The sequence below is a fragment of the Artemia sp. Qi Xiang Cuo genome, chromosome 6 (genome assembly GCF_049724085.1).
Source record: "Artemia sp. Qi Xiang Cuo chromosome 6, ASM4972408v1, whole genome shotgun sequence".
Taxonomy (NCBI): Eukaryota; Metazoa; Arthropoda; class Branchiopoda; order Anostraca; family Artemiidae; genus Artemia; species Artemia sp. Qi Xiang Cuo.
This window is the reverse complement of record NC_142799.1, coordinates 81,567,109-81,592,229: the sequence shown is the minus strand read 5'-3', so window position 1 is coordinate 81,592,229 and position 25,121 is coordinate 81,567,109. Positions and strand designations below refer to the sequence as shown.

General features: G+C 38.0%; 1 protein-coding gene across 1 annotated transcript; it reads right to left on the bottom strand.

The window, feature by feature from the left end:
- Positions 1-2,891: 2,891 nt before the first annotated feature.
- Positions 2,892-24,751, bottom strand: LOC148951658 (TGF-beta-activated kinase 1 and MAP3K7-binding protein 1-like). Its single transcript, XM_089091250.1, has 3 exons — positions 24,622-24,751; positions 16,827-17,025; positions 2,892-6,171 (listed from the first exon to the last, which is right to left on the bottom strand). The coding sequence occupies exons 1-3, from the start codon at positions 24,715-24,717 to the stop codon at positions 5,888-5,890; spliced, it is 579 nt and encodes a 192-aa protein (XP_088947376.1). The 5' UTR covers positions 24,718-24,751; the 3' UTR covers positions 2,892-5,887.
- Between the last annotated feature and the right edge of the window lie 370 nt (positions 24,752-25,121).

The following is a 25,121-nucleotide window of genomic DNA, read 5'->3' as shown; positions in this document are numbered from 1 at the left end:
GTGATGGGGAAAATAATGGAGAAAATGATCTATTACCGACTCCTCTGGTTTGTTGAAAAAAATAATATGATCCCTTACACTCAAACTGGTTTCAGGAAACACCACTCCTCAACAGATGCTTTCATATTGTTAATAAATGCAATAAAGGAATCATTCTCAAACAATAATGTCCTAGTTGCAGCTTTCCTAGATTTTGAAGGGGCATATGACAATGTGAACCACCAAATCCTTTTAAATAAACTTGCAAACCTTGGACTACCCCCAAGCTAGTATCTTTAATAAAATTTTTCATAGAATTGCGAAGTTTCATTGTTTGTGTAGGTTCAGCCTCTTCACCCCAAAAGACAATAACCAAAGGCCTTCCTCAGGGAGTAGTCCTCAACTGCCTCTTCTTCTTTGCCCTATATCTCTGGGACATGAATCTTCCCCACACGAATCTACAATATGTTGATGATCTGGTACTATGGTCATCTGGCAACACCTTTGAGATAGCACAGTCAAAGCTGCAAAAGTCCCTTTTCCAATTTGAAAAATTCTCTCAACATTCAGATTTACCTATTGCACCTACCAAGTCAAAAATAATCCCATTTCACCGAAAGCGAAATCGTGTTAATGCAAGACTAACTCTAAATGGAACAACTATTCCAGAAGAAAATCATATTAATTACCTAGGTCTCATGCTCGACCTAAAACTTAATTTCCACCACCAAATTTCAAACACAATAAAAAAATGCTATAGAAAAACAAGTATACTAAAAAGACTTCTTTCCACACCCTGGGGCTGTAAGGAGAAAACCTTACTCCAGTTTTATAAATCACATATAAGACGCCATATTGACTATGGTCTCATCGTCTATGGTGCATGTGCAAAGACCCAGATGCAAAAAATTGAAACAATACAAAATGATATAACACGTCTCATATTTGGTCTTAGGAAACCAACAAGCACCAAGTTTTTGCTTATGGAGAGTGGATTAATAACAATAAGGAAGAGGTTTAGCTTTCTTTTTATAAAACATCTTACAAAAATTGAATAAAATAACTCACACACCTTACATTATTGGTTAAGAAATCCAGTCATCTATAGTGCCATTGCAGATGGGTAAGCCAATATTCAGAAGAAATTCCTTATATCTACAAAGTCTATTGCCTCTACTTTACCCCAATCCCCTCCATGGAATTGATCAATTCCCATAATAAATGCTGATTTCTCAAAGTGAAATAAAGATTTAACCCCCATTGCTTTTGTCCAGAAAAAATTTGCTGAACTTAATACAATTGCTTATAAAAACCATTTCCAAATCTTTGTCGATGGGTCCAAAATGAATGAGAAGGTAGCAAGTGGTGCTTTCCTTCCTCACCTGAAAATTGCAATGGGCGAGAGATTGTATAATAATGTATCTATAATGTCTGCAGAGTTAAATGCTAATCATGGCATTAGAACACCTTATGAAAAACCAACCTTTCATTGCTAATTCAAATAATATTATAGTTTATTCCGACTCTTTATCAAGCCTTGAGGGGCTGTCTTCAGCTCCTCAGTATAAGTTGGATACTGACACTTATCCTTGTTTTAGTATTATAGATAATCTTGTGGCATGAGTACTTATTTTCAGTATATTCATAGCCACTCTGGTATAAGTGGTAATCATCAGGTTGATGAAATAGCAAAAAATGCTATAAATATTGACCAGCCAAGTGGGAGACCAATCCCCATTAGATATTTACCGATGGAGACTATCAGATATTATGTTTGATAAGAATAATCCTATTCTTTCCCCCTTTCCCAATAAGTATTTTTAAAAAAATTATCATAGAATTCGTTCTGGAACAAATGGACTAAATTTTCTTGCAATCTCGAACCAGTTTCCTAATTCAAGTGGTTCAGTTCCCCTGTTCCCTCTTTGCAGGTATTGTAATATGAATATAGAAACAATTGACCACTGCCTATTTGAATGTAATATGCTGACGTCTGCACAAGATACCTTGCTTTGTAAACTGTTAAAATGCTTCAAAAACCACAAAATCTCACTATAAGCCAAGAAAGATATCTGAAAGATATCTGAGAAGATCTAATAAATAAGAGGCAACCAAGCCAGTAGCTCTGTAGCCCACAGAGTGAAGCAAAAGGAAAAGGGCTAAATAGTAACTACTGAAAAGCCCGCCTGCTGTGAAATAGAAGAAGAAGAAGAAGAATGAAATAAACTAAAGATTGGAATATTGCCAACCCACCCCAGAAAGAAGAGGGGCAAATGATCTGAAATTCCGGACGTACGCCTCAATTGTCTACAGTTGATTGAGGAAGGAATGAAAGGTAATATAAAACCACAAAGACCCAAAAATTGACACCAGGAAAAATGAAGAGGGCTAAATAGAGTAAATTAATGACCTCGTAGACTAAACTGAAAAAAAGAAGGTTGGAATATTTCAAATGGGACTCAAAGAATCTTTCTTTGTAAAGGCACATAGTGATCCTTAGAATGAACAATTTGGCTGATTTATGAGCGATTATTTTAATGTTTACTCATAAATCCCTTTAGCTACATTTTTGTTATGGATCAAAGTTGTCATAAGAGAAATAAGTCCGTTTCCACCGAAAAACCAGACTCTTGCAAGAATATTTAGTATTGACGGAGGAACAAAGAAGTTTTCAAAACTAGATGGTCGAGTTTCAAATTATGGCAAAACATTTCAATAACAAAGAATGTTAGCCGAACAACATATTTACGCTCTAGGTTATGTAATTGCAATTTTCAAATTTTCAAATTTGAAAATATAAATTTGCAATTTTTCAGTTGAAATGGCCTATCATTAGAACTAGTGGCAGTAGCTAATTCTGGTCATTTGAAGTTGACTTTGAACAAGTTTGGAAAATACCAGGAATAGACTATAAAAAAACGAAGAATTTTTATTAAACCAAATAATTAAGAATACTATAAACATGAAATAATTAGTTTCCCCTTTTGTCATTACTTTGCAGATGATAAAAAAAACTTAGTACACATCTTTACTACACATGTACGTTACTATAGGCCAAATATAATATATACATGTATAATGCATTATAGATACGCATAACAGGATTACACTTACAATAAACCTAATCCATTTCTTGTTTCCGAACTAAACTTATCCTTGTTTGAAGCCTAGTTAATTTTAGATCTTTGGATGAAACAAATGACATGGGAACTATATTAAACCTAATTAGAATGATTTTTTAAAGAATCAAGGGCACTGAAAATGAAACCTGACTGTTTAAATTTGTTAAATGGAAAATTAAACAACCAAATATGTCTTAAAAATTGGAAAAATCGGGGATTCAGTTTTGATGAAAAAATCTCCGTATGTAGTTCTTCAGTTTTTCGTTATTTGGGTGCCAAATCCAAAATTGGAACGTAGGCCAAAATTAGCGGGAAATACGTCAAAAACATGGTACCAAGCAGCTTAAAAAGGTGTAATTTCCTTTGGGAATCAGCAGATTTTTAATGTCTGAATTTTTGCAGACGAAAAGCTTTGTCGAGTTTTGTTAATTAATCTTGCTTATTTATTATCACGATAAAACGTGACAACACTGACAAAATGCGGTACTACCGTAAAAACTTCATAGTTTTGAAATAACCAAAGGCAAACTGTTAGAAAATATATGTTTTTAGAAATAAATCGACCTATGATGGGTCCAGGGGACAAAAAATGTTTTCATTTTTGTTTCCTTGGTACATTTACAAAAAAAGTCTATTGTCCTGTGGATGAGATCCACAGGAAGTGTTTAGTCGGACTGCCTTTGTCCATATTGTGTGACAGATTCAACACCAAAGATAGATTTGCACCGTTGCACCAGATTTGGTGACAGATTTGCACCAAATTCAAACAACTTATTCAATGTCTATATTCAACTTGTCTTGATGGTAGTTCTTGGGGTGAAACGAACCATTTTTCGTTTGGATTTATATCTAAAATTGAACTACTAGAGTTAGTATTTTTGTTGTTTTATTCCAACATAATAAATTCTAGATCCAATATCTAGGAATTGTTACAAACATTTTCTCAGATTATTCAAATCAAAATATATTTTGGAGAAATTATACCACTCTTTTAGTTTCAAGATTTAGCAAAATATGCCGACCAAGGTAACGAATCAAAATATTGGTAATTTCCTTCTCAAATATAAAACAACTGCTAGTAATTCAATGATTTAATATAACTATTAAATTTGTTAAGATGTATTTCATTTATTGTTTTGCAAAATATAACACCTCTCTGTCAACAGAGAAGGAAGTATAGAAAATACTTTGATCAGTAAAGGGCCACAAAAATGATAAACTTGTTTTCAATCCAAACTCGTTTATAATTTTTTTTTCTTTTTTCGATATTATTTTGGGGAATAATTTTATTGTCTTTTTTGTTTTGTAGTTTGGAGGTGGCCACAAAAGCCATTAGACATATTGGCATAATTCCTTTTCGGATGGTCCAAAATCTAAAATTGGAGGTATATAAAAGTCCAACGATGCTAAAAGAAAGGGATTGACCAGGTAGTACCCCTCTCCTCCCCATAGAAGAACAAGAATAAACGAAAGTGCTATGATGTCTAACATGAGGAAAAAACAGGATATTTTTTCCTAGATAATAAAATAAACATATTTTTTGTACCTTTATTCACTACCGTTAAAAAAATTGTCAGGATTGCCCCTTGTCTTAGAAAACTGTTGTCTTAGGCCCAGCGCCCACGGGAAACTGTTTTGAGTCTAGAATTGCCAACCGATTGCGCACGCAACTGTTTTGTGACCTTGGTCTTGAAGTAGAGTGGGGGCCCGCCCACGAGGCAATCAGGATGAGACTGGTTTCCAATCAGTCTAAAACCGGTTCCATATGATTCTCCAGCCGTTGTCACAGTTGCGTTGCAGAGTGTTGTCCCACACATTTTCGGGAGCTATCGCGTTGATATTGTCAAATTATTTTGGCTATGAACATGTAGACAGAGTTGAGACGAATTTTTCCGACAAACGGACGTACAATCCATGTCAACTCCATGTAAGATTCCTTCGACATTCTGTAAAATCCGACAAATTTTCTATCTGTTTGAGACAGTTCTTTTGCTGCTAAGAACAGACGAGACTTTACATTCTTTTCCAAGTAGGGATGGATCCAATACTCCCTCTAAACCCTACGAAACCTGCGGTACTTATAGTAATCAATTAAGTCTTCCTCGTCGGAACTCAACATAGTTAACCACACTGCACTGCTCAATTAGATAAGCACAACTGATCCACAACCACTTGCGTCCGTGGGCTGAGACACGTTTATACCAGAAGTAAACACTGTGAAAAATATTTTTATCAACACTTAGCAGGAACAGAACGCAAAGAAGTTTCATATTAACTGTCAAAGAGAAGGCTAGGTGCTAGCTATATAGCAATGCCAAATGTTTCTTTCAAAATTTTGTATTTTTGGGGATATGGGGCGAATATATTTTTCAAAATCTGGGGGACATTATTATTGTTTTTTCAATGAAATTACCAAAAAAGTGTCTTTTAAAAAACCTAGTGGAGGGGGAACTCAGCGATGACAGGGAGGGGGTACACTTGGCGCCCCTGAATAATATCAAAAGAAAGATTATTTTAAAGAAACACACAACATTTTTCACATCAAACAAAGAGGCTTGCTATTTGCTACCATCCACATCCACCATTTGTATTTTTCTGTTATACTTACGAAACGAAAGCAAAAATAAGGCATAAATCAAAGAAAAAGGTAGGGTAAGCGTAAAGAATAAGTATAAGTAACAAGAAGCAGAAAAGAAATAATGTTTTAAAGAAAGAATAAGAATAAGCTACAAAGAATACAGGATAAGGCCAAATATTTTTAACACTTCGAAAAAAGAAGCTTCATATTAATAGTCAATTCCTTTTGAAAGTAGACCCTTTCCCCGAGCATCTTCAACGCTTTTGTAGTAGCTTGAAAAGTCCACATAAGGTGCTATTTTACCATCAGCGTTAAGAGGTAGTTGATTTTCACGTCTTATTTGCATCTCTGAGCTGTCAGTGCTTGAACTGGTCGCTAAATGTGTCAAAGTGTCGCAAGAACAATCAAGGTCAGAAGAGCTGGAGCCCTTCACCACAACAGACTTTTGGGAAGAGTTAGTGGAGCTTGGAGAAATGAAGTGTCGACTAGAACCTAAAAGAAAAAAAAAGAAATATGTACCTATAGGTAGGATAGAAGGTAGGGGAATATGGGAAGTTAGAAGGTATAGGTAGGATAAAAGGTAGAAATTTACCTATTGTTTTGGGAAGAGTTAGTGGAGCTTGAAGAAATGAAGTGTCGACTAGAACCTAAAAGAAAAAAAAGAAATATGTACCTATAGGTAGGATAGAAGGCAGGGGAATATGGGAAGTTAGAAGGTATAGGTAGGATAGAAGGTAAAAATGTACCTATAGTTTTGGGAAGAGTTAGTGGAGCTTGGAGAAATGAAGTGTCGACTAGAACCTAAAAGAAAAAAAAATGTACCTATAAGGGATATAAGACTTCAAGATTTGACCAAAGTACATTCATTGTTTGAAATGGGAGAAAAGACAACAACTTGAATTTACTACAAACATCTGCCATAAGTGGTGGTTAAACCCTTAGACTCTTGAATACTAGGTAAACGACCTGTCCCAAAAGTATAGGATATAGTTCATTTTGTCGCTAAAACATTCTATTTATTAAAACATTTCAAGGGAGGAAATACAATTTTAAAATTTAGACATACAGACACATATTTTCAACACTAAAAAAACAAACCAACAACAGCTTAGAAATTCAATTTGACGAAAACTGAAAAAATTAAAATACTACGATTTATAGTCGTAATATTTTGAAATGGTTCTAAAAAAAGTAATAGCATTTTGAAAAAAAGTAATAATGTTTTGAAAAAAGTAATAAGTAAAAGTTTTGCAATAAAAAGCAATATATCCATACACTAAGTAGCTTTTGTTGCACAATGTCAATGTGAAACCACTATAATTATCTGTTGATTCTATTTACAAGACTATTTCATGAAGTGCTTTTGTTAAAGGAAAACAAGCAACGCCTTTTCAAACTTTATTAATCAGTTTTGCTGATTCATTTTCACGGCTCAACATGGCAACACTGGCAAAAATGTGGTATAGGCCTAAATTTTGAAACATCCTTAAATTTTTTTTTACAAATTCACGTTTCCATGTTCAAATAGACCTAAGATGGGCCCATGAGGAGGTAGAGGAATGTTTGTTTATAAATTTATCAAGACTTTTTAAAATATTTGACCCAAAGAGAGATGGAAAGTTATTTGAGAGAATATTGGCGCTCATGTCGGAAAGAAAAAATACCAATACCATCTAGCGTTTGGCGATTTTGTTCCTTTTTAGCCTACCCTTAAATGTATTGCACATTTTTCTTTAAGGATACTTAAAAATGTGTGGGACGGAGGGGGGAGGGTAAAGAAAGTATAGTTGGTTCATCATTAGACCTACCAGCTTCAAGTCAACTAGCCTACTTAATCCGACAAGGTATCAGTTATCAAATTTCCTTTGAAATTTGCGAAGTTTTGATTTGTAGCTTTTAGAACCCTCAGGGACCTTGTCCCTGGGGATCCATAATAAAAACTGGAGCACCCTCGCCCGGGACAGTAAGTAAAGGAGGAGGAGGAAGAGGGCCCCTCAAATGTAAACTCAGCAGGCACCAACGGTGTGTGGACACGTCCTGTGAGTTACAAAGTTTCTCCCAGTAATGAATTAAATTGCATGGTGACGCAGAACACCATCATAGGAGGATCCTCTATAGGAGGACACTTATGGTACAGCGTAAGATTCAGATATATGGACAACGGCCTCTGCAAAGGGCTGCCTCGATCATTTCGGGGTACCTGCAAGACCGGGGACCTTTCGATCAACTCTATTCCTACTTGAGGAGTTGCGCCCATCGAGGAAATATAGCCTAGTAAACAACACAGCATTCGCACGGGATTCTGATTAATAGATAATTCTTTTGGGCTTGGTCTGTTTTGGCGGGCATTTTCAGGCTGAAAAACCTTTTCCTAGTTAATTTATCTATTATGGGTTGCCTCCCCGTAGTAGCATAATATTTTTTTAGCATGAATATATAATGAGTCGGAGGTAATAGGCTTGCGATTGTTTGTGCAGGATTTCACTTCTTGTTGGTCGAAGAGCATCTCGCCAAGTGCTGAAAACCATATTGTGACCAAGATGGGCCCAGGATTGCACAATACCTCAAATTCATACTAGAGGTCCCAATGACTTCCTGCTATCCAGTTCTAAGCCGGCTTAGGCGCTTCGGTGTAAACTTGAGAAGATTGTTGATCCCCGTCCTGCACTGGTGTCAGGGATCATTGCTTTTCCTGAGGCCGAAACTATTTCAATGATTTAAAGAACATGAAAATTGGAATTTGGAATGTTACGACATTAAAAAATGACCATCGTATCACCATTTTGACAGACGAATTCAGACGATTCGAACTGGACTTGTTAGGGTTTTCAGAAACTCATATCCCAAGGGTAGGAAATATGAAATTGGGCGATATAGAATTTATTTACTCAGACAGGTAGGATGGGGGTAGTACACAGGGAGTAGTGCTCATGATGAAAAAGGAAGCAGCTAAGTCTTGTTTAGGCTGGGAAGGTAATAATAATAGAATACTAATCACTCATTTTATGACTAAGAAATTCAGGGTATCACTTATAGCAGTATATGCCCCTGTAGAACCGACTGAACAGAGATACTAGTGACTCAGATGAATTTTACTTACAGTTACAGGAGCAAATAGATAAGACCCCAGATAGAAATATGGTGTTTTTATTAGGCGATTTTAACGCCCAGGTCGGTAGAAATAGGGATAGATTGTGTCAAAGTCTAGACAAATTTGGTGTAAGAAAAAAAAAAAAACAGTAATAGCTAAAAAATGCTGCAGTTTTGTAGGTAAAACATTCTAGTTATAACCAAAACAGTATAACCGACAAGTTAACGTGGTATTCACGTGATAGTAATACAGCAAACCTTATTGAATAAGTTATTGTAAACCAAAGTCTGGCAGGGTCAGTACAAGATACTAGGGTGTGTAGGAGTGCTGCTATTGATGTTATTAAATAAATAAAAAAAAAACAAGTTTTTTTCTAACTGAAAGTAAGGAGCGACATTAAAACTTAAAACGCACAGAAATTATTCCGTATATGAAAGGGACTGTCCCCTCCTCAATACCCCGCTTTTTACGCTAAAGTTTTTCATTGTTTTAAAAAATAAAGTTGTGTGACAGATTCAAACTTTAGCGTAAAGAGTGAGGTATTGTGGAGGGGACAGCCCCTTTCGTATACGGAATAATTTTTCTTCGTTTTAAGTTTTAATGTCGCTCCTTATTTTCAGTTAAAAAAAACTTGTTTTTTTTTAATTTAATTTCTGAACGTTTTTGAATTAATGCAGCTTTGATTTTGGCTCAACGTACATGAATAATTAAAACGAAATTTGCATATTGATTTTACTTTTTTGGCTAAATGGCTTTCTCGAAATTTTGATCTGACGTAACTTACGAATTAACTTACGTAACGAACTTCAATATTCGTATGTTTTATTACGTATATTAGGGATTTTGCTCCCTAGTCGATACCTTGCTCTTTACGCTAAAGTTCGAATTTTGTTCGAATCACTACCCCTGAATCACAAAGGCCGGTTAATTAGAATCGATAGCTTTTTTGAAACTACTAAAAACAAACTTTAGCGAAAAGGGCGAGGTATTGATTAGGGACGAGCCCCCTCATATACGTAATAATTTCTGTTTGTTTTAAGCACAGTTTATAGATTTCAAGCAAATTTATGGTCCTATGTCAATTTTAAATTCTTGGTCAACCTTCTTAAGACCATAGGCGGGTCTGCCTTGTTTGCCTCTTTTTTGAATTCTTGATCAGCATGCCTAAGGCTCTAGGCAGGGGGCATCTCAGACACCCCAGAACATCATAGGATTGCATATTAGTGCTTATAAAGGTGTTCCAAGCATGTACCTACACCTTAGCTAACGCTAAGGCATATTAGAGACAAATCTCTAATTTCGTGACAAATCTCTAACTTAGACACAAATCTCTAATTTAGAGATATGTCACGTCAACCTAGCGTGCCAAACATGTTCCCCCCTCAACAGGGTCTTTTTTCCCAGCAGAAGTTACTTGGACTATCTGTCTTGGCTTTTCTCTGTCTACAATTACCCAGCCCAGTCTTGATGCAACCTATTGCCCAAAATACTTGATAAATTCAATTCAGTAAGCTTATCGCAGATCATTTCTGGTCATCGTGAACAAAAAGCTCCTCCCACTTCTTTCTGCCTTAGCTTGTTTAGCCTGTTTCTGAATATACCAGTAAGCTTATCGCAGATCATTTCTGGTCATCGTGAACAAAAAGCTCCTCCCACTTTTTTCTGCCTTAGCTTGTTTAGCCTGTTTCTTTCCACTCGCACCCCTGTCCGGGTTTTTATAATGGGAGAGATAGAGAATTACCATACTGCTATATTCTGTCTACTGTGGTTTTAAGTTTTAATGTTGCTCCTTACTTTCAGTTGCAAAAAACTAGTTTTTGTTTAATTTCTGATCGTTTTTTAAATAATGCTGGGAAATCCGGCGCCCCCTTCATAGAAATGTCCCTTCCCCCAAGGAAACATCCTCCATGGCAGGATCCTCCCCCGTAACTCCCTCCTCCAACACCCCTCCCAGCAGAAAAAAATCCCTCCTGAAACGTCTTTATACTTCCCATTAACCAACACTACATGTAAACAATGGGCAAAGTCCATAACTTCCAGCCCTTCCCCCGGGAACTGTGGGGGATTAAGTCATCCTCAAAGACAAATTTATTACATTTTCTACTATGCTGAACAAAATGACTATCTCAAAATTTCGATTGGGTCACTTTCGGAAAAAATGAGCGTGGGAGGGGGCCAAGTTGCCTTCCAATTTTTTTCGTCACTTAAAAAGGCCACTAGAACTTTTAATTTCCGTTCAGATGAGCCCTCTAACGATATTCTAGGGCTACTGGACCGATACGATCACCCCTGGGGAAATAAAAAAAACAAACAGAAAAACAAATAACCACGCATCCGTGATCTTCTTCTGACAAAAAATAAAAGATTCCACATTTTTACAGATAGGAGCCTGAAACTTCCGCAGTAGGGTTTCCTGATACGCTGAATCCGATGGTGTTATTTTAATTAAAGTTCTAAGACTTTTTGGGGGTGTTTCCCTCTTTTTCGAAAATAAGGCAAATTTTCTCAGGCTCGTAACTTTTGACAGGTAAAACTAAACTTAATGAAACTTATATATTTGAAATCAGCATAAAAATCTGATTCTATTTGTGTATCTATGGGTATCGAAATTCTGGTTTTTAGAGTTTCAGTTACTAATGAGCCGGGTCGCTCCTTACTTACAGTTCGTTACCACGAACTGTTTGAAAAGTAAAGACCACCATCTAGTAGTGTCAAGGGTTAGTTTAAAGCTGACATATTGGAAGGGTAACTACCACCCAGGAAGTTGTGATGTTGGTAGACTTCAGGATGAGAACGTTCAAGGAGCAGTTGAATACTAAACTCGAGAGTTTAAAATTTGACAATGTGGAAGATGGATGGAATAAGTTAAAAAACAATAATTTGTAAAGTCGCTGATGGCGTCTTAGAAAAGAACATTAGCAACACAGCTAGGAATATTAGAGAAAAAGCTTTATGTTTAATATAGAAGAGAAGGGGCTTGTAAAAGAATTATCTGAGTGATAGATCATATGAAAACAAGAGGAATGCAAAGAAAGTGGAGAAAACATTAAAATATGAACGAAGGAGGTGTGAAGTGAAGGCCATGGATAAAGTTGCCGAGGATCTGGAAGATGCAGCATGATAGTAAAATATTGTACTGGCATGTTAGTACATTGAGAAGCAGTAGTCAATCCGGACTTGTCCCAGTTAAAGATAGCAACGGGCCACAATTAGTGATAAGGAAGGAGTTAAAGAGAGAGGGGCAAAACCTTTTGAGAATGTGATAAACCAAGATAGAGTTGCAGGAAAAGATACACAGGAAAATGAAAAAGTTTGTGATACCTTAGATGTCAAGGAATATTTGTTTTGTGAGGAAGAATTAGTTACAGTGCTAAAAAGATTAAAAAATAATATGGCCCCAGGTGCTGATAGTGTGGTTAAATGAGTTTCTTAAATATGGTGGCTCTTGGGGTTAGAAATAAGTTACTGATGATTATGAATATGATTTTAGAAAAAGAGGAACCACCTAGTGATTTTAGGAAAACCCTAATTAAACCACTGTATAAGAAAGGTGATAAGAGTGAGTATAGTAAATAGCAAGACATTAGCCTGGTCTCTGTGGGTTGGAAATTACTTAGTAATATGATACTTTTTAGACTGAGAGAGGCTGTAGACAAAGTTGTAAGAGAAGAACAGTGCAGTTTAGAGAGGGTAGAGGATGTGTCGACCAAATTTCTACTCTTAGGTTAATAATTGAGATGTGCCTGAGTTATCAACCGCATTTGGTCCTCAGTTTTATAGATTTAGAGCAGACACTCGGTTCTATTGATAGGAGAGCTTTAGCGAAGGTTTTATCCTTGTATGGTATACCAGACAAATACATTTGAGTGATTAGTGCTATGTACGAGAATAACACTGCTGTGGTAAAGGTAGGAAATGAGGTTAGCAGCTGGTTTCATATTAAATAAGGAGATAAGCAAGGTTGGAATCTATCCCCCTTTATATGGATAATTTTAATTAACTTTGTCTTAAGGAGCACAGGAAAGACAATGGGAGACCACGGAATCAACTAGGGAGGAAAAAACTCTCCTGGACTTACATTATGCTTAGATTATGACTTCAAGGTGCTAGAATAGGTTTGAAAATTAATGCTAATAAGACTATGTCGCTAAGGCTAGGAATAAGTTAGGATGAAAAGGTGACTTTGAGTAACGAAAAGATTGAACAAGTGGATACCTTCACTTACCTTGGCAGCATCATTAGTAAACACGGTGGGAGCAGTGAAGATCTTAAAAATAGAATTGGCGTGGTTCAGGATGTTTTTTCATAGTTGAAAAAGTTTTGAAGAATAGGAAGATTAGTCTGCAAACCAAGATTAGAATATTGGAAGCTACAGTGATGACAGTGGTCAAATATGGTTCTGAAGTACGGGCGCTCCAAAAAGCGTTGTTTTCCAGAGAAATTGCCTACGGATTGTTCTGGGTCCCTGGCTGACCGATCTTATTCAGTGACGATTGACACATAGTAGGATGTATGAAAAGTGTGGTTCAATCCTGCTTTCTGGGGCTATAATGAGAGGAAGGTTGAGATGGCTAGGACACGTTCTGCGGATGAAGGATAACAGATTGCCGAAAATTGTCCTTTTGGGCCAACCGTCTAGGGCTAAACGGAAAGCAGGTCGTCAGCGGTTGGGATGCGAGGATGTCATAAAGAATGATTTAAGGGAAATGGAAACTTCCTGGGAGGGTGTAAAGAGAGAGGCTTTGAATAAATTGGGATGGAGGAGGACCGTCCGTAGCTGTGTTAGCCTCAGGCCGCTTCGTGCTGCGGGGAGTTGTTAGTAATAGCAGTATTTATATTCATTCATATTTATATTTAGTTATGTTTACATTTATTCCAAATTATATTTTATGACGAAATGTCTTTAGAAACTCGGATCTCAATGGAGTCAGATATTTTTATTAGCTGTTGTGTAAGCCTTTAAAATAAAACTATATAGCATGAAAACTTTTTAATCACAGACTGGCAACAATTGGAAGCCTATTAATATATACTCGCTCCCAATTTAAAGTTGGATACCACACCCTCCCTTTCCAATTTTCTATCATACAGGGCTGACGTTAAAATTTTCTTTTCGGTCTGTTTGACTGACTGACTTATTAAAATACCATCCATACTCATAGGACGTTGGAGGCTCCCTTTCAAAAGTTTCAATAACAAGTGCTCGATATACTGCTCTGCCAGGAACTCGGTAATCTCGGCTAGAGTCGACCCTGCTCTAAATGGGCCCCTTGAGAAATCTGGGAAAGGTAGGCAGGAATGGTATGCGGAAGCACAGGATGGCTGCCCACCCCCCATTGCACTTCCTGGCTGAAGGGCATTGGAACGGGAATCACCACCGCTGGTTTGGACTTTAAGAGTCTAGTGTCGTAAACATTACCTTTCTGCCAGGTACAGTTCTAGATAGTTAGACAATACGTTGTGGATCACAGTTCTCAGTAGATCTGCATAAATCACATTTTAAATGGGAAGATTTCTTGGCTGATTCAGTGATGAGGGTAAGCCTTTCCTCTCTTTTGACTTGCAGAGGACGTTGTTAATGTCTGGATGTTCCACCCTTTTCCAGTTGGCCTCCTGTCGAGGATCCTTACATGATAGTCTCTGGTATAACCATAATTTAACCCCTTGCTGTGGGAAAGGTTTGCAACAGAAGGGGACGTGTCTACATCCAGTGATACACAGTTGGATCAGAGGGGCCTTCCTCCTCCTCTGCCTGTATTTTTGAACCCCGGGCGAGGATATCTCAGTTTGTATTATCGATCCTCTAAGGCTGGGTGCCCCACCTACACCAACTCTGTTTTGTGCCTCTATATGGAGGTTGTATGAAAGTAATTCATAATTAGGCTCAAACTACACTAATCAAGCTGACAATCAGCGAAGTTCACCTTGAGATCAGTCCCCTATTTACAACATCAATACTCTAGATGTTACAACCTAATTATGAGATTTGATTCCGAACCTTTTTAAGATAAAATTTTATGTTTAAGAGTTAGCGCTTTTTCTCTATTATTTTTTTTTTAAATCACCGATATGCATCAATCCCAGGACAAATCAAGGCATCAATCCTAGGACAAATCCTCTGGGTCAAGTTCTTAACCAAAATTTGGGAGAATAGAGAATTACCAGCTGAATGGATGAGAAGTTCACTGGTCAGACTTTTCAAAAGGGGTGATGCTACTGTTCCTGGAAACTGGCGAGGAATCAGCTTGCTATCATAGTGCCCGGGAAAGTGCTTTGTCATGTTATTCTGGAAAGGATACAGACCGAACTAGATAAACACCTGAGAGATGAGCAACATGGTTTCCTTACAGGACGTTCCTGTGCGGATCTTATTTTCACTTTACGCATGCTCACAGAGGAAAGTCAAGAGTGGCGGTCCAAAATATACATGGCTTTCATCGACTTCGAAAAGGCTTTCGATTCGGTTGACCGCGAAACTTTGGGGCAAATTCTGAACTATTACGGCTTTCCGGATAGAATAATTAAGATAATTATGTCATTGTACGAAGGGAATGAATGCTGCATTAAGACGCCAGAAGGCCAAACAAGATACTTTAGAATCTTATCTGGAGTTAAACAGGGATGCGAGTTGTCACCACACGTCATAGTCATAATAGCTATTGACTATACCCTTCGCAACACAACAACAGATGGCATTGCATTATCATCCGGTGTAACAGTCAACGATTTAGATTTTGTAGATGACATGACATTAGTTCAGGGTTGCAAGGAACGTTTGCAGTACTCTATTCACAGAGTCAGAGTGAAAGCCAACCAGCTTGGTCTTAAAATAAATGCAGGAAAGACAAAAACAATGGCAACATCCAATCCCTCCCTACATATCACATGTGCTGGTGAGGAAATTGAACAAGCTATTGAGTTTAAGTATTTGGGCAGGATCATAGAGAATACTGGATCTACCACAAAAGAAGTCATAACTAGAATAGGACAAGCTAACGCAGCCTTCAATCAACTGAAAGAATCTGGAAATCCAGGAATTATTCAAATCCCCTGAAGCTGCGCTTCCTCAACAGTAACATTTTACCAGTCCTCCTGTATGCCGCTGAGACTTGGCACTTAAACAATCAACAAGAGAAGAAGATTCTTGCTTTTGAGAACAATTACCTCAGGAGGATTCTGAATATACATTGGTCGGAAAGGGTCTCAAGCGATACCATTCACAGAATCACCAATCAACCATTAATAACCGACACCATCAGATCCCGTGGATGGAGCTATCTCGGACATGTTTTAAGAATGGAAAACCATCGAATCCTGAAGTCTATGCTTTAGCGGCAGCCCATTGGCAGTCGGAAACGAGGGAGACCTCGAACATTTTGAGGCGAACCTACAACAGTGACCTATGCCGCCTAAATGCCTCTCTCCAACCAGAATGGGAAGATGTATACGCAGCGGCTCATCTAAGACCCGTTTGGCGAATATTCACTGATATCCTAGACACCCCTGGCGGCGCAGGAGGATCTAAGGTCTAAGGATATGCATCAGCCGGAACATTATGGTTATATCACGCAAAATCACAAATGTTTCGGGAGAGACTTTTTGTCCAGCGTTTTTAGCACGAAAGAGACCTTGACAAAAAAACGAGCGGAGAGAGAGAAGAGAAAGAGAGAGAGAGAGAGAGAGAGAGAGAGAGAGAGAGAGAGAGAGAGAGAGAGAGAGAGAGAGAGAGAGAGAGAGAGAGAGAGAGAGAGAGAGAGAGAGAGAGAGAGAGAGAGAGAGAGAGAGAGAGAGAGAGAGAGAGAGAGAGAGAGAGAGAGAGAGAGAGAGAGAGAGAGAGAGAGAGAGAGAGAGAGAGAGGAGAGAGAGAGAGAGAGAGAGAGAGAGAGAGAGAGAGAGAGAGAGAGAGAGAGAGAGAGAGAGAGAGAGAGAGAGAGAGAGAGAGAGAGAGAGAGAGAGAGAGAGAGAGAGAGAGAGAGAGAGAGAGAGAGAGAGAGAGAGAGAGAGAGAGAGAGACAGAGAGAGAGAGAGAGAGATTACTTTTGAGATAAGCACATACTTTCACTGCTTCGGGTGATATTTCTTAGAAGGGCGTTGGGCATGGGATAAGTGAAGTTCCTGACAAGTAAAGTCATATCCCCATGTCCGTTAAACTTTCTGGACAATGGCTCCTCTGATAAAAATCGCTCGTGATGACAACGGACTACTTGATCAATCACTGCTTGAGCTACTCCCATAATAGTTGACTGAGTATTAAACTATAAAGAAAAAATGATCTTGTAAAAAACGACGTACGGGCTACCATTGGTTTTAAGTGTTTAGCTACTGTCGGAAAAATACCTAATTGATAGCAAAAATGTTGTTAAATTTTTGAATTAACTGAATTATTACAATTAGCACAATGAATTTCCAAAACTAATTGGCTGGTGTAATCAAGATACCCATGTAATCAAACTTGGTCTGGTTTTTATAAATTACTTAAATTAAATTAAACTAAGTTAGACATTATCTAATTTAAAGTAAAGAAAAAAAAAATGAATTTATAAAAAACGAAGCAAGGGTTACAACCTATGTTAGGGTTTTAGTTTGCCATAGGGCACCATCATTTTATAAATGAAGGTACAATATTTTAAGTTACTTTATTGGGTACCAACGACCCAAACAAGATCTACAGTTTCAACACCAATTGGTTAGTGCTGAAATGTCCAGATGGTACCATTGCTTACATAAATCCTATCCGGCTGGGTTTGCCGATTCGGGGCTTCTCCTCTAATGGCATCATAACAATATTTTCGGTATACCTCCTTGTTTCTTGCAATGCTCAGCAGTACTTGGGTGGGATTGTCAGAAAAGTTTTCCCACCAGAACTTGGGAGGTCGTCCCCTGGGGCAAGAGGAATTTACTCTTCCCTCAAAGGTTATTTTAGGCAGTTTTGCTGGGGATATACGCTGAACATGTCCTAACCATCGAAGCTGTTAGAGTTTGACAGTCTGCATGACGGTTTAAGGGTAATCCAAGGAGGACAGCAGTTATTCGTTTGATACTCGGTCAAGGTAAATGATACCACTGAGCTTTCGGAGAAATTTAGGTTCAAATGCCGTCAGTCGGTGCTTGTAATCGGCTTTTAGAGTCCATGTCTCTGCTCAATACGTTGCAACTGGAATCACTAGGGCACGGAAGAGTCAAATCTTCAGTTTTAAGGGGAGGTATTTATTTTTGCAATAGAGCGCAGTGACTTGAAGCATGCGAAGGCAAGAGCCAGTTGTCGTTTGATGTCTTTTGAGGAGTGGTATATGGATGTCAGCACATTTCCTAGGTAAATAAATTGGTCGACCCATTCGATTTCCTGGCCCCGAATAGTGACTTTGGTGAGGGGGGGGCAGTCTCTGCATGCCGTAATACTCTCAATACCATTGGTCTTGCAAGCGTTTATCTTCATTCCAAAGCAACTAGCTGATTCGTCGATAGAGTTTGCACTGGCTTGGATCTCCTCTATTTTTCCGTTCAGAAGATTAATGTCATCAGCATATGCAAGTAGGTCAAAAAGGTATCCTCCCAAGACTATTCCCGTTTTATCAGGGACAAGTGCCAGCACACTGTTTAGGAATAGGCGGAAAAGAGTGGGTGAGAGGAGGCATTCCTCTCATGGAGAACATCTGTAGAGGTAGAAAACTCCTCATTGAGTCCTGCACAAGTCTGCACGATGCTTCTCGCCTTCTCGTACATACTCCTTATAATATCGATAATACCAGAAGGAATTCCTTAGTGAGCCAAGATACGCCAGCATCTCGCCAGATTAGGTCAAAGGCTTGCTTAAGGTCGATGAGCAGCTGGTATAACTCCTTACCGAATTCCAAAGATCGTCCCATGATGTGTTTGATGACAAATATATGGTCTATAGTGGATCTATTCTGACGGAATCCAGCTTGATACTTAGGTATAGCATGTCTTGTCATGTTTCTTATACGGTCTAAGAAAATTTTCGTGAGGATTTTAGTATTTTCGTGACCATATCACAAGTAAGTCATATGGGTCTGTAGTTGTCGCAATGGCTTTTAGATCCTTCCTGTGCAAGGAAACTATGACGGATGTTCCCAGAACTCGGGGTAGTATTGTGTTTCCCAAAGAGCTGCTACTATTCGATGGTAAAGATCTATGATAACGTCAGTTTCTACTCTGAGCAGTTCTGCTTGTATACCGTCTATCCCGGGTGCTTTATTGGATTTGAGGGATTTCACAGCAGCTTCTACCTCTGACCTTATGGGTGGTAGGCGTAGTTCCTCATTTATTTTTGCTGGAAACTTCTGAAAGATTTTAGGATCTGGGTTTACTGTGAGATTTAGCTTTTCCTGGAAATGCTCTTTCCAACAATCTCGGATTTCAGCGCGAGAGGTAATTTTGTGGGCATTTTTTTTCAAAGAGATCAATACACTTCGTATCTTTATGATATAAGGTGCGAGTTACCACTTTGGAAGTCGTCTTCGCACAGCTGACACTTTTTGTTTATCATGTCTTTGAGAGCCTGGCCAGTTTTCTTCTCGATTTGGCGTTTGAGTTGCTTGAACCTAACCTTGCTTTCTTGATCTTGTTTGTTTCTAAGAACTCGTTTCTCGTTGCTCATGTCAGCAATCTCCTGGGTAGCTCATGGCTTATCTCTGGCAGATTTACGGCCGAGGATGATCTCGGCTGTCTCACATATAGCCCTGCTACTTTGCAACACAAGCTGATCAATGTCGGCTGGGCTAAATAGGATAGACGTTTCTTGCATGATCTTCGACAGTTTTTCGTTTAGCTGGTCTCTAATACTCTTGTTTCGTCTTCTAGTCCTTCAGGGCTTGCAAACGAAATCTCGACACTTTTTGATTCGATTTGAAAACAGCCTTTAACCTTAGACGAATTGATGACATAAGGAGGATCCCTGTCAAAATCTTCACCGGAGAGAGTCATTATGTCTGTGAACGAAAATTTCCACTGGTTCGATACCAGAATGTAATCAATCATGTTGGCAGTCTTTCCATGAGGGGACCACCCAGTGACTTTTCTCTTTCGCCGGTGTTTGAACATTGTGTTTGTTTCAAAAAGGTCACTGTCTCGGCAAATTTCAATGAGTCACTCTCCTCTGCTGTTGATCTGTCCAATTTCAAATTTGCACATAGTATCTTCGTTTCTGCCGTTGTCATTACCAAAGATGGCATTGAAGTCTCTAAGGACTATAACGAAGTCTTTCTTTTGAATGGTGTCGACAAGAATCTGAAGCTGAGAGTAAAAATCTTCAGACTCCTCATCCGACCTTGACGAACCAGGAGCGTAAACCTGCACTAGAGAGAGGTTACTGAACTTGCTTTTGAGTCGGATCATAATCAATATTTCCGAGACAGGATTTTCACCGCTGACACTAGAGATTTTCTTGATGTTTTCGTCAGCAAAAGAACAACTCCTTGCCTGTGTATTCCATCTTACCTGCCAGAGAATAGGAAGGTAATGTCATCTATCTGTTCATCGCTGTTACCTGGTAGATGCGTCTCTGAGAGACGACTGATATCCCACTTGAATCAGTTTACTTCGCAGAGGAGCATGTCTTTCTTTCCTGGTTTTGCAAGCGTCCGGAGGTTTAATGTTCCGATTTTGGTTGCAAGTCTTGTAAATAAGACTGGTCTATCATCCGTTTGAGACGGACTGGTCAAATTTTCTCTAGATTGGTTTCCAACACTGTTGGCTGTCAATCCATCAGTTGCCCCGAATGCAGTAAATTTTCCATCGATTTCCCCGAAGGCGGTAACTTGTTCTTCTGTTTCCCCGGACGCGGTAATTTGATCGTCGGTTTCCCCGGACACGGTAGCCCTAGTTCGTAATTTCATTAAATGACCAATCATAATTTATAAAGAGGAGAAGTTTCTTAGCTTACTTTTGGAGCAACGGTAAGCCAATCCTCTTTGATTCTAACAGGGACCGTTGACACCCTTATGCGTGCCTACCGCCCTTTCACAGTTGTCCTCCTGAAGAGGATCCTCCCATGACGGTATCCTGCAGTAATATGCAATTTAACCCATTGCTGGGGGAAGGTTTGCAGCTGACGGGACAAGTCCACACCCTGGAGGGCCTAGCTCAGTCTGCATCGGAGGGGTCTTCTACCTCCTCCACCTGTATCTATGTTCCCCGGGTGAGGGTGCCCTGGTTTCAATTTATGGATCCCCAGGGGCTAGATCCCTCCTTGGTCCACGCCTCTTATCATCAGAGTTGCCCTACATATCTGTAGGGCGTTCCCCAATGGTGCAACCTGGGGACGCGCTATTGAAGCTAAATTAACAATTATCTAAATTAAACTAAAGAGAAAAAACGAAGTAGGAAAAAACAAAGCACGGGTTACCATCTTTGTTGGGGATTTAGTTACTATCAGATAAAATCTTTAAAACGACACAAAAAGTTTATGTTGAACTTTTGTTAAAACTGAATTATTAGTCTTACCAAAAAGTAACTTTTAGTACAAATTGACTAATATAATCAATATGCCAAGTAATCAAAGTTTCTAAACGAAAATACAATCTTGATTAGATCCACTTAAAATTAATTAAATAATGGATAATTTATAGATTGTTATTAATACTGATAGTTAGTGATAATTATTGAATCAAAGGTATTAGTAATCATTGAATGATAATTAAATATAGATAATTGTTTGACAATATAAATTAATTGATTAAAATTAATTTTAATTGTATAGTTTTAGTAATAACTTAATGATCAAGTACTAGGAAACCAAACTTCACTCGGTGAAAAGAAAGACAGTTTTCTTATATCTCTTTCTCAAAACCACTTTAATTTGATTTTATATAAATTCTAATTTAACTTAATTTTGTTAGCGGATTCTTATGCCTCAAGCATTGTATTTTGCACCTGGGTTTTACAAATTGCCCTATTTTCGAAATGAGAGCCCACTATGGACGTGAAATTTAATTCTTTTTAAAATAGCCTTTGGACAAATAAAGCAAAAGCAAATTTGCCAAACCGCTAAATCTGGTAACAACTGCAAAAATTAATGGTGGCCAATTGTCCTATTTTTCAAAATAATTTTAATCACGTTTTTCAATCAAAATCAAATTCTGGCAAGGGTATAGAAATATAACACTTCTATAGAATTTGACCTTTTCAACTTTAATTTGAACCAAGAAAAATACGGAGAGAATGTATGTCCATATAAAGTGTAAGTTGGATGTGGATGTGTGAAGAAATGTTGAGCACAAAATGTGCTCAACATTTGCTCAACATTTTGTGGTTTATCAAAAGTACTATTCTTTACCCATTCAAAGAAATTTGGGCATAACCCAATCATTTAAATAAAATATATAACAAATGAAATCAATTCTATGTTAATGCATATAATACATATGCATAATGCCACTTATTAGTTTTGATATTTCATTTATGTCACCAATGCTTATGTAATTAGTAATGTAACTCTTGGCATTAGCATGATTATCATTAATAATATAATAATCTGATAAATATATAGAATTAATACATCAAATTTGATTGAAAGAAACAGATTTGCACTAATTTGCGTCACCAATACAAACGTCACCTGTGCAATTGAGTCACTTATTCCTGTCGCCAGTGAAGTAATTTAACTATTGACACCGGTATGGTTAGTTTTTGGTACTGTTAGGTGCTCAAGGACACTCACAAGGGTTTATAGTCGTAATCTTATTGTACAAAAATTATCATCTCTCTTTTATTCTCTTGAATTACCTGTGATCATCTCTCTTTTATTCTCTTAAATTACCTGTGACTATAATCATTCACTATGACTATAATTACCCTCCCGTAGTGGTGACTCTCCATCCCTATTTACCAGCGCTTCCACTAGAATTTTTCGGTGCTTTCTCGAATTTTAATGAAAGAAAATTGAATTCTCCAACGTCTCTCCAAAAATTAACGTTGGCGAAAATGAACAATTTGTACTTAGTGCATGTAACTGAACCCTCGTGTAACAGCAATCAAACCCATTTAACTGAACCCCCGCGCGTCTAACCCCAGGTCCAACTAAACCCCAGCATAAGTCAACCTCGTGCAACTAAATCCTCATGTAAGTGAACCCTCGTGCAACTGAACCCCCATGCAACTGAGCTCTTATTTAACTGGTCCACCGTGAAACTCAACCCCATTTAACTGAACCCTCGTGCAGCTAAACTCCTTTGTAACTCAATCTTATTTTACTGAACCCTTCTTCAACTGAAGTCTCGTGCAACGCAACCTTATTTAACTTAACCCTCGTTCATCTTAAGCCTCGTTCAACCGAACCCCCGTTTAAACCAATCCCTGTTTAACTCAACTCCCATTTAAATCAAGCCCTGTTTGATTCAATTTAAGCCAAGGCCTAAGAATAAGATTGAACTAGCGCTGATTAAAAGCTCAAAATTTGCTTCTCGCTTTGTTCGTATTTCTAAATTATATTATCCATTTGGGTAACCCCAGAACTTTTTCAAATTTTATTAAACTTTCAGGAATGGGACTATCGCTAAAATCGTTGCCCGATAAAGTGCTTTCTGGTTTTATTGCAAACTATGAGCTTTCCAATTAGTGCTTAGTAAAAAAAAATTTCAAGACACATGAAGCTAAGAGAGGAAAGGAAATAAGAAATGAAAAAAAAGGTTATACCCGGTTCCCTAAACACTTTCAGTTTCATTTTGAAGTTGCGTAACACCATTCCCTTTGGGTCATTCCACGCAAGATCAACTAGGAAATGACAACCACCTTTAGGGGGTGGGGTAAATAAAACGCTAATTCCAAGAACTTCGGATGGTTACCCATTTCAGCACCGCTACGATGGTCCTGTGACTCGCTATTGCTGAAGGAAAAGAAAAAGAAGGATAGTCCGGGTATCAAGCGCTTCTTCATAATTCCCAGGAATTCGTTTCGTGATTAATTTTTGTGTTGAAATGAAAATAAAAAGCATCTATTATTAACAAATCAGGCTTGTATTTGAATGATTTTTTTTTCATTTGGTAGTTTTTTTTCATTTTTTTTTGTTTCCACTATCAATGGTGAATGGGAAGGGGAGTATTCAAGAGGGGGATTTTAAACATTAGTTTAATGGTTGTCGATCCTGGAGATTTTTGTGGTACACCTTTTATGGCTTCAAGCCTTTACACTCCAGAAATTACACTAAAATCGCATTTTGGTGCCATACGGCATTTTATCATGTTGTCATGACAAATTTTTAAAAAGTATATGAATGCAAATTTTGGCCTTCAAATGACCATAAACAGCTCTCAACGATGTTCTAGTGCCCTATTGGTACTGAAGAAATAAATTCCACTGAAGAATTGGTAAGGAAGAAAAAATTCAAATAAATTTTTTTCCTTACAACTTTTACTATTGAGATGAATTTAAATAATAGCTATCATTCCTGAATCAGCATTAATAGTAAGTTTTCTTTAAATGAGTGTTCAGTTGCACGAGGGTTGAGTTGCATGCTGGTTCAGTTGAATGGGGCTGAGTTGCACAGGGGTTGAGTTTTACGAGGGTTCAACTAACGGGGGTTGAGTTGCACGAGGGTTCAGTTAAATGGGGGTTGAGTTGCACAGGGCTTCAGTTGCACGAGGGTTCAGTTACACGAGGGTCAGTTGCACGGGCATTGAGTTACACGGGGTGTCAGTTAAACAGGGGTTCGGTTGCGCCTGGGCTCAGATACACAATAGTTCAGTGGCATGGGTTCAGTTATACGAGGGTTCAGTTGGAATGGAACCATATATGAATGTTAACTTTCGGGCAAATTTAAGAGAAATCGGGTTTTTGGGAGAAATGCGAGAAACCCAGAAAAATTCAAGGAAAAGGCATCACTGCTCTTTACTAACCTGTTTGATTGTTAGCTGAACAATTTCCATGTTCGGATCCTTTGTGTCACTTACTTCCTCGACTGCTTTTACTAAACCGTCAGTCATAATGAGCATGAATCTAGAAAAATTTGGCACAAATTGTATTGCAAAAATTAAATTCTATTATATTTTTTCTATTGCGAGTCTACGATTGAAGACTAGGATATTTATTTTTCAAAACTAATCGCACCAAGCATTTTTTTTTTTCTGTTTACCCAAATTGGCGTTCGGGACACAGTCATAAATACAGAGCTATCCCTAAGGAGGAAAGAATCCTCGGGAAAGTTCTTTTTAGCAGAAAAATTGTTAATACAGCTTATGATGCGGGTTCAAATCTACAGGAAACGTGAATCCACGTCAATTTTACCTTCTTTCAGCATACTACATCAATGAAATCTAATGCTATTTTGAACTTGATACATTAAATCTGTATTGGATTAACGAAGCTTCTTGACTTATAAGGTCCTTGCTTAGGTCCT

Bases quoted from the DNA above. Each gene is read 5' to 3' on its own strand.
- LOC148951658 (XM_089091250.1), bottom strand. From the start codon at position 24,717: ATGCTCATTATGACTGACGGTTTAGTAAAAGCAGTCGAGGAAGTAAGT. The intron at 17,026-24,621 runs GTTAGTAAAGAG...TTTTCTTTATAG, and splicing joins TTCAGCTAACAATCAAACAG to TTTAATACTCAGTCAACTAT. The intron at 6,172-16,826 runs GTATGTGCTTAT...TTTTTCTTTTAG, and splicing joins TATCACCCGAAGCAGTGAAA to GTTCTAGTCGACACTTCATT.